Raw genomic sequence first — 9208 nt, forward strand, 5'->3', positions numbered from 1 at the left:
CCAATTTGACAAAGATCTACCACACAGCCCAGCGCTTACCCCGTTCATATCTCGGTTTGAGGTAGGAGTTTCGAACAGAGCACTGATGGTTACTGAATATCGATCGTCATCACCGAAGGATGACCAACTGACGACTTTTCTCTAAGATTTCAGTCCAGAAAAGCACATGAGTAACGGGGTAGCGGTTACAGACCATTCCATGAGACAAACATATTTCTTTTTGCGCGAAAGAGGTTCGAACGCGGGAACGCGGGACCGCAGACCAATTCGGGTTCCGGACTTCTTTCCGACTGTCAGCCTTTCTGTCCCGAACGTCCACCTCCGTTCGCATTCGGTGCTCTCCCTGCGTCGGGGCCGCATTTCTTCAAGTGAAGTCGGCATGGGGCCACTCCCAATATCCAGATATCCGCCCATTGAACCACTTTGGTAGCCAGGGGACTATCCTCGAATGGACCTGTCTCGTTTGCATCATCCATCGCTCGACGCTCGATATTCACCTCTTTCTCTCTTCTCCCCCCTCTTCTGTGAACCAAGTCCTATCTTTATACGGATTTCGAGGCCATAAACCAGTTCACTCTCATTTTTCGGCTGGGTACATGGGTGTCCACCACAAAGATCTCCCCCGCTCCCTGCAGGTCGACCAGAGCAGGATGTGCTGGATCGCTTCAGGGTAAGTACTCCATACTGTTGACCTCGTAGCCTGCTCACACCCCGTTAGAAGGCTCTGATCGACTCGATGTGCGGCATTGTGCCCGCTCAGCCTTCTGGCCGCTCCAGTACTGCCGCCGACTGACAGGGTGGCTGTACCATGTGACAATGTCTGTCGACATACTATCACTTTTGATGGCCACCAGGACGGCCGCAAAGGACCGGGTCAGGTGCTGTGAACACAGATAAAAGCCTATTGCGGCTCCGACCTGTCTTATCCTTCGCGCCGAGTCAGTCATGCCCCACCCAGCCCCCAGTGGGCGCTCCTTCAAACCCTCCAAATCTCGAAATAGCACCCCATCCAGCCATGTCGCCAGCTCGAAATCCGGGCTGAACACCCCTATTCGAACCTCGAACCGTGCTCCAGGCACCCTCCAACCTCGATCGAGAAATGCGGTGAATACGAATCTCAACAGCTATAAGAGGACCGACCCAACTGGAGCTCTGAACGCGTTGGTGAAGCTCGTCAGTTCGCTATCGACGAAAATCGGAGGATGTCAGTACAAGTTCACCGCGGCAGAACACTCCCTCTCTCTCCACCTCCTCTCGATCGTCGAACCATATGTCTATCAGGGCGCTCGCGCTCTCTCTATGGCCACCAACTCCTCTGCAGCAGACCGCACAGTCATCTCAGGTTTCGCCTTCCAGCCCACAGAAATCCTCGACGCTATCATCTATTTCGTGGATTCGAAGAAGGATTTGTTGAACATCGGACTCTGCTGCAAACGCCTCCACGACATCGTCTTCCCGCGACATTTCGATTATCGCGTCGTCAAGTGCAAGGTCTCGTCAATCAGCGTGTGGAACCACCTCTCGATCCACAGGTCGTTGGCCAGGAACGTACGAAGGCTGGAAATAATCGACGAGAGAGCGAAGGTCTCCCTTCCCCGACTCGTCAATCCCGACTCGAGTTCGACCTTATCCAGTAAGAACGCCGTCGTCCTCCCTCGTGGTATCAACCTTCGCGACACCGACCTGGACTCGACCGACGACGAGGTCAGGCATCGAGGTATCCATGGGAAGCAGGAGAAGTACCTTTTGGCGGCATTACAGAGGATGACGGGGTTGAAGGAATTCAAGTGGGGCTGCAATCATTCCCCGATTTCGATGACTAGGATCTGGGAAACCCTGATGGAAAGGACTGGGTGCACGTTGGAGAGGATGGAGGTCTGCAACAACCTCGTCTTCACCGCGTCTGGCACGAACGAGGAAACGTCGGACGACAGCTCGGAAGAGGAAGCTGGACATGGGAAGAGGGTGGTTCGAGCCAACGTATGCGTTCGTTGGCTGTTTCGCCAGTGATTCCTCTGACCACTTGGACAGTTGACCGCTCTTAAGACTGCCACCTTCACCTCGGCTCGACACACATACGGTGCTGGGAAGCTACCACACCTCACGCGAATTGCCGGAGTGCTCGAAAGGTGTCCCAACCTAGAGGTACGTCTACCGTATTCCTCGCGTCGCGTCTATAACTCACAACTACGCCCCTAGTCTCTCACTATCGACTACACACGTCCTGCTGGTCCCACCCCCAGTGGTTTCCTGTTCCACCCTAAGGTCGACCATCTCTTCAACATCGGAGGGGAGAATACGCACTGGAACCACCTGACAAATCTTCGACTCGGCGGTATCTGGTCGACAAACCAGACAGCCATTTCGCAATTCCTCTCATCGCACCCAACCATCGAAGCCCTCAATCTCATCGACCTTCGTGGGCTCACTCGCATTGACCTCCCAATTAACTCGCTTCCCAGGCTGCGGGAGGTCGAAGCATCGCGGGAGGTCATCAACTGCATCCTCGACTCCCCATGTTTCGCCTCGTCGACGGACTTGCATCTCGATGGGTTCGGAGAAGAAGTCCTGAGACCACTCGAAGTCGTCAAAGGTTTCAACCTCTCCGGATCGCACCACGTCCCCTCATCCAATCGGAGCCCAGACCAGCTCTTCCTCTCAAACCTCAAACGCCATTCCAGTACCATCAAACGCGTCGAGTTGGGAGGATGGCACGACATGGATGATCTCCGCAAGTTGGCGAAGAGCGTCCCCGGGATCACCTACCTCGATCTTGGGAAGCGGTTGGGCGTGGGCAATGCCCAGCGCGCCGGTGCTGTTGCCCCCGTGACGAATATGGAGGAATGGTTGGAGGTGTTGGTGGATTTGCCCGAGTTGAGGGCGCTGCATGGGGTCAAGTTCTTCTACGAGGTGTCGGCGCTGAATGGAGCATCCGGTCCCGTCCTCGCTGCGGGAACGACGTCCGTCTCACCCATCTCCGCTCCAACATCGTCCTCGTTGGCATCACACTCGCATTCGTACGACAGTTCGATTTCAACGACTGACCACCAACACCTTGCGTCATCATCGAAATCACCAACCGCACACTCCCAAACCCAACTTACGCTCGCACAGATGTCACTCATGGATCGCTCGAGGATGAAGAAGAATGATTGGATGGCCAGCATGTTGGTTTGGCGGTGTCCGAAGTTGAGACGCGTCGATCATTGGGAGACGAGTGATGGGTCGGGGTCTGGGAAGATTATCATACTTACAAGGACGAGAGCGAGTGCCAACGGAAGTGGAGGAGTGCCTCTGGACGTGGCGGGTGTGACTGAGGGAGAGACGATGATCAAGGAAGGTGCCATGGTCAAGTGGGAAGTTCGGAGGGTTAGGGCGTTGTAGAGGGGTATCAAATGAAGACCTATGAACTGGAATGTACAAGAGCAAAGGAACCAAATAGGATCTGTCTCCAGGCAGGAGTGTTCTTTTCGCGGCCCTTACTCATGGTGCAGACTTGCGCCAAGATACGTACCACGTGATCGAACAACACGAGCCTCGAGGCTCGGTACCAGTCCAATATCTTCCACTCTCCTTTTCAGCCGATCGGCGATACCTTCTCATACGAGTAGTCCAGCCCAAAGCCCCTCATTTGCTCAAAATATCTCATCCAGAATGTCGCGTATCATGAGGGGAGGGTACTCACGAGGCTCAGCATCGAGATCGAGAGGAGCCTTCAATCACGTACGTTGTGGTCCAATTATCCTTTTAGTATCTATTGTAAACAACGGTCACTAGATGCTTAATCAAGACCTTCCTCAAATGAACCCTTTCATGCCCCGATTTCCCCAAAACTCGAAACAGGCGATCGACAAAGTTCAATCTTTGATCGCTCGACTTGATGCGACGATCCAACCACCTCGTCCCACCGATTCTCGAGAAGCTCATAGACGATGGAGAACCAAGATCCAAGACGCGTATAACACGCTCCAAGGGATCTCTCTCATCTTGATCTCAGCCAGTCCAATCGGTGGGGATGACCTCTTCCGCCAACTCTCCGCCATCATACTCGACGCTTTCGAAATCGTGCTCTCTTGGATGCGCCAGGTTCTTCGGGATGACAAACTAGCCTATGGAACCCTTCTCTCTTTCTTCGGAGCCCTTGTTATGTTCGAAGGAGACCTCAAGTTTGCTGTGTTGACCTCACCTTGCGCCATGGGTGTCGCGATCGCGTTTTTAATCGCCAGCATCGACGCGGTCAAGTTCAGGTATGATGCCCTATCGAAGATCATGGAGATCATCTACCGCCATGGTGTCGCGAGGAAGATCTTGTTCGACGCCGTTTTGGCCTCCCCAACAGCCACAGTCAAGACTTTTACCCAAAACTCACTCTACTCGTTCGAGTATGTCCAGGCTGCGCTCGATGAAGCCGGAAGTGGACGAGTCGGGGAGCAAAAGCTCTACTCTCTCTTCTGTAGCGTCCACAGAAGCCTGGAATACCTCGTCTCCGACACTCGTTTCTCTGCCTACCTCCTCCGCGAAAACTACCACCGTCGCTACCTCCAACTTCTCCTGAGCGCACGCCAAATCATGACCGAGACCCGCTCCCAACGGATGTTCTCAAACTTCACCGCCAACCTCTTCCATTTCGTGGACGACCACAAACCTCACACAACCAAGATCGTTCTCGAGTTACTCGACATGGGAGCGTTCCACGTTATCTTCCATGGCCTCCTCGAAGCTCGAGTCGATACTGATACCGGGCCTCTCATGAAGGCCTTGTTCGACCTCGCCTTCCAGATGATGTCGCGTCGCGTCGCCAATTACTTGAAGAGTTTCACGGAGGCTCTCCCGGAGTCCACGATGTAATTCTTCGTGTCTGGAATGATGTCCGGACGCGCAGTAGGCGCCAAGGTATGGATGTCCTTCGCCATGTTGGGCTTGAACTTCCGCCATGGTGCCATGACTGCTTCGTACCCAGGCGACCCGGTTCTCTGCCAGAACTCGCGGGTACGTCTCTTAAACCCATCCTTCGTTGACATTCGACTGACGGTCCTCATTGTCGCACTTCGAGATTTCCCCAGGCAGTTCCAGAGAGAGAGCTAAGGTCTGTGGTCGGTGTCATTCCGTCGCATACTACGGTGAAGCTTGTCAGGTGGACGACTGGGATCGGGTTCACAAGCACGAGTGCAAGGTCCTCGAAGTCGACCAAGATGGTGAGCTCCAAGATGCTTTCCTCCACCTCTTTAAATCTAAATGAAGTACCCGTTCTCAGCTCTCAGGAATGAGGGCCTATGGGTCCCTCATCGCTCACGGCACATTCACCTCCTAGCCATCCAGCGCCAGATGAACGCTCTGAAGGACTCAAACTTTATCGAGAAAGCAACGCTCTGCATCATGCATCACGCTGGTGTAAACGCCATGGCTTCCAAGGACTTCATCTACGTCCTTAGGTCATTCGCAAGCGAGACCGACACCACCCTTTCACTGGAGAAGTACCGTCGGAAAGCAGCCAAGAGGTAGTACTCTTGGTCACCGGTCCGCTTCGAAAGCCTCGTTGATGAGGCGAAGGCGAATCGAGATCTCCATTTGTTTTCCATTTCGGTGGCAGGTGGTCCTGTTGGACCCAAACTTCACTTCCTCATTCTCTTTGACGTTTTGAATCCCGACGAGATGTCCCAGAATTGGGATAAATCTCGTATTCGGAATGGAATGATGCAGGTCGAGTACGTTCTCTCTTCTTGTTTAGTCGAGGCCAGCGCTAATATTGAATGCTTTGCTACAGGAATCGTAAAAACAGGGTCACTTCAGGACAGGTGTAAGGAGCGCTGTTGTTCCTTCTGAATATAGGAGTGGAGTCGTCCCAACTCATATCGAATCGTTGTTAACGAGCCTCCTATTATCATTATACCTTCTGATAGGTCCACCTGATACTGTTATGAAATAAGTATCAGATGACGTCTAGGTTCAGAGCCGATAGCGCCCATGACCCCACGCATCTTCTGATGTATCGCCTTCAGTGCGCCCTAGTCGACAAATGGGAGTGCTTTACGCTCATCAGCTCATGCCTTCTGATGATATCTGGATAAGCCGAGCCAAGCAGCGCGGAGGGCATTATCTCGCCTCCGTATAGTCCATCGTCCGACGTCCAGGGGTGGATGCGACCTTCCGATGTAGACGGCATGGAAGTCCTACAGTGGTCGAGGTACGCATGTAAGACGATACCGCTTACAAGACTGATGGGCAACAATCTTCCACATACCGAACTCGCCGATTTTCATTGATTGTGTGGGCGTCGCATACCCGCCCAAATTTTGGTAATGACCCGAATTGACGCCAATAAAGTATAAAAGCTTCACTTCGGTTGAGCAGAACAGTAGAGAGGAGCTTCATTCCTCTACTGTACACGAGACCTCTCCTACGATGCGGCTCTCATTGATGCTGACAAGCGCTCTAACGGTCATCGCATCGGTTGCCAGTGCTCAGTACGAATCTACTCTTCCCTTGTCATTTTTATCCCAATAACCAGGCTCTCTAGGCGCATCGGCAACCGCCGGCGAACATGTGGCTCTGAGCTCACGGACGCCCAAGTCGCTTCCGCCCAGGAAGCGCATGGAAATGTCACCCTACAGGGTTTCGCTGACATGGGCATCCAGTCCTACACACCTCGCGTCATCAATGTGTGGTTTCACGTCGTGAGGTCGGGGACCACCTACGCCCAGGGAGACGTCGCGTAAGTCACCTCTGACCCTCTAATTCCCCCGGAGGAAACTGAGGGTGCTTTAGGTCTTCTCAGATTACGAACCAAATCAGCGCACTCAATTCGGCTTTCTCTGGAACTGATCTGTCGTTTACTCTGGCCGGGACGACTCGCACCACCAATGCAAATTGGTTCACCGGCGCCAAGAAGTATAACTGGTTGGAGTACCAGATGATGTCGGCGCTCAAGGTTGGCGGGGCTGATACCCTGAACATTTATTCGACCGAGTGAGGATTCATGATTCACGAACATAGTGTCCTTTAAGAAGTGGCCCATTTTGACCCTTTCTGTCAGCCTCGTCACGGCAGGTCCTAACCTTCTGGGATACGCAAGTTTCCCCTGGGACTACTCTATTGAACCTCAAATGGACGGTGTCGGTTAGTTCAATGTCCTTTGGATCTACCTACTCGATTCCCAACTTACATCTCCAGTTATTCATTGGGATACCGTCCCCGGTGGTGGATTCGCGCCTTACAATCTTGGGATGGTGCGTCCAGGGAACTAGGATGCGAATGGGGATGGTCATCTTCTCTGTGCTGACGTCCGTCTTCAGACTCTTGTCCATGAAGTCGGCCACTGGCTTGGATTATTACACACTTTCCAGGGTACAGGCTGCTCTCCGACGGGAGACGAGGTTCCCGACACGCCTACAGAGAACGGACCTGCTTTTGGATGCCCCATTGGCCGCGATACCTGCCCTGGCGCTGGTGTTGATCCTATTCGTGAGAGCATGTCCTTCACGGAAGACATGTCAAAGCGCTAATCTCATTCAAACTCAGATAACTACATGGACTACACCGACGACTCTTGCATGAACAACCTGACTCCAGGACAGACTGGTAGACTCAGATATGAGATCGCCACATTCCGTGGTATTGGGTTTTAGTGGGTGATTGAAACTATGAGCACCGAGACCCCACGCCACATCGCGAGGAGTTCACAGATTCAAATGTATTTTGTAATTCTCATATTTCAGAATCTGAGCGTTAGACAGGCCTGTACATGCTACTGCACCGCAATATTACACGTGGGGTTTGCGCCTTCCAGAAGGAATACTCACTGCATTGGATCACATATCTTCCAGTGCAAGTTCGTGGCAGAATAAAGTCCTCTTCTCGCTCTCTGATTCTCAAGTGCAATACTTCAGGAGTCGACCCCCTCGACATGCGTTTTTTCCCGGTGCGCGGGCGCATCTGGTTGGAAATTGATGTCATCATCGGCAGGATTCCCGGCACAGCCACCTTGACATGCCGTCGAACATGAATCTGCTTTTTCGCGCAGCGTTGGCCAAGTTCCAATAGCTTGGAACGACTAAGTACCAGGGTCAGTGTAATGTATCTGATCAACATACGCACACCTGTTGTTGAAAAAACGGCCCATTATTCAAAGAAAGCGCTAGGGGTCAGAGAGCTGAGAGTGACTAAGCATTTCATGCTAATAGTTTTTCAAAGGTTGGACTTGGCTGACATCGTTCCTTAACTTTCAGCAAACCACCGATGTCGACGAATACCATGAGCATGGCGACGAAGGAAAAGGACGAACTTTATGAGGTAACGCTCAGGCATAGTATTCCGGTCTGTTCACTCACTCACATTGATCCTGAATAGCTGATGGTGGGCGCACAATTAGGCTCCCTGAAGGCCATCGAAGAGCTAGGAAGGCGCTGGCCGAACGATCCAGAAGACGGTTTTCTGGGTCTAGGAGTACTTATCTCGCTCATGACCGAAACTCTGGCCAGCCTACAGATAACGACAGGGGAAATTCTGCCCGTGTTGGCTCCGGACGTTGCTCGAACAATGTCGGCCGTCCTCGATATCCTCGATCTCCTTCTATCCGCCCCAGGAAAGGACATCCGTATCGTGAGGATGCTCATGGTCAACCTCACGATCATTATCCTGTTCCAACGGATGTGCCGCACTCCCTACAGGTTGCTGGAAGCAATGAAGGGGTTCCTGGAAAGTCTCGAGACCAACGACGCTTCTTCACTTCAGCAGCTCTGCGATCCCCTCTGTTTTACATGGATTACCCAGCCCCTAAGCAGCGCCGACCACGACGACTACGCTGGCTATGTGGTGTTCCTCGAAGCTCTAACCAACCACGACTTGTTCGGCAAAACCGTGATACAAGTCATCGAACAGGCGTTACCCCTGATTGGACAGCGGATGTCAGGCAACTTCCTCCGCGTACTATCCTGCCTCCACCAGGCCTTCCTGTCTTTCCCTCTCGACAGCGAAGAACTATCGATGCACTGGCTCGCAGTATTCCTCCGATTCCACGACGCTATCGTTCCCCTCCTCTCCGCCCAAAGTTCGGAGCTCAAGAAGCTCTTTATCGAATACGACTTCTTTCAGCTCTACCTTCAAGTCTCTTCAAAGGCATGGAAGTGCGCTACAAACAACGTCATCCAAGTCAGAATCTCAGTCTGCCTCGTGCAAACATTCAGCCTGATGACAGCATGCTACTTTCCAC

The 9208-nt window shown here is 52.7% G+C and overlaps 5 protein-coding genes across 5 annotated transcripts; all 5 read left to right on the forward strand.

Annotated features, from left to right (window-relative positions):
* Window positions 1-938: 938 nt before the first annotated feature.
* On the forward strand, window positions 939-3458 carry CC1G_13250 (hypothetical protein). The gene is made up of 3 exons (XM_001841466.2): window positions 939-1980; window positions 2032-2145; window positions 2200-3458. Exons 1-3 carry the CDS (start codon window positions 946-948, stop codon window positions 3382-3384), a joined length of 2334 nt encoding a protein of 777 aa, XP_001841518.1. The 5' UTR covers window positions 939-945; the 3' UTR covers window positions 3385-3458.
* A 355-nt stretch (window positions 3459-3813) lies between these two features.
* CC1G_13251 (hypothetical protein) lies at window positions 3814-4848 on the forward strand (the record flags this gene model as incomplete). Its single annotated transcript, XM_001841467.1, has 1 exon — window positions 3814-4848. One exon carries the CDS (start codon window positions 3814-3816, stop codon window positions 4846-4848), a length of 1035 nt encoding a protein of 344 aa, XP_001841519.1.
* Window positions 4849-4911: 63 nt separating this feature from the next.
* CC1G_13252 (hypothetical protein) lies at window positions 4912-5502 on the forward strand (the record flags this gene model as incomplete). The annotated part of the gene is made up of 4 exons (XM_001841468.2): window positions 4912-4989; window positions 5054-5086; window positions 5135-5195; window positions 5255-5502. The coding sequence occupies 4 exons, from the start codon at window positions 4912-4914 to the stop codon at window positions 5500-5502; spliced, it is 420 nt and encodes a 139-aa protein (XP_001841520.2).
* A 449-nt stretch (window positions 5503-5951) lies between these two features.
* On the forward strand, window positions 5952-7502 carry CC1G_13253 (metalloprotease; the record flags this gene model as incomplete). Its single annotated transcript, XM_001841469.2, has 6 exons — window positions 5952-6464; window positions 6518-6712; window positions 6766-6966; window positions 7034-7116; window positions 7171-7226; window positions 7293-7502. The coding sequence occupies exons 1-6, from the start codon at window positions 6403-6405 to the stop codon at window positions 7500-7502; spliced, it is 807 nt and encodes a 268-aa protein (XP_001841521.2). The 5' UTR covers window positions 5952-6402.
* A 733-nt stretch (window positions 7503-8235) lies between these two features.
* Window positions 8236-9187, forward strand: CC1G_13254 (hypothetical protein; the record flags this gene model as incomplete). Its single annotated transcript, XM_001841470.2, has 3 exons — window positions 8236-8289; window positions 8347-9102; window positions 9161-9187. The coding sequence occupies 3 exons, from the start codon at window positions 8236-8238 to the stop codon at window positions 9185-9187; spliced, it is 837 nt and encodes a 278-aa protein (XP_001841522.2).
* Window positions 9188-9208: the final 21 nt, after the last annotated feature.

Source organism: Coprinopsis cinerea (assembly GCF_000182895.1).
Source record: "Coprinopsis cinerea okayama7#130 chromosome Unknown cont3.23, whole genome shotgun sequence".
NCBI classification, from domain to species: domain Eukaryota; kingdom Fungi; phylum Basidiomycota; class Agaricomycetes; order Agaricales; family Psathyrellaceae; genus Coprinopsis; species Coprinopsis cinerea.

Coding starts and splice junctions, on each gene's coding strand:
- CC1G_13250 (XM_001841466.2), top strand. CDS start 946: ATGCCCCACCCAGCCCCCAGTGGGCGCTCCTTCAAACCCTCCAAATCT. Junction 1,981..2,031: donor AGAGGGTGGTTCGAGCCAAC/GTATGCGTTCGT, acceptor CCACTTGGACAG/TTGACCGCTCTTAAGACTGC. Junction 2,146..2,199: donor AAAGGTGTCCCAACCTAGAG/GTACGTCTACCG, acceptor CTACGCCCCTAG/TCTCTCACTATCGACTACAC.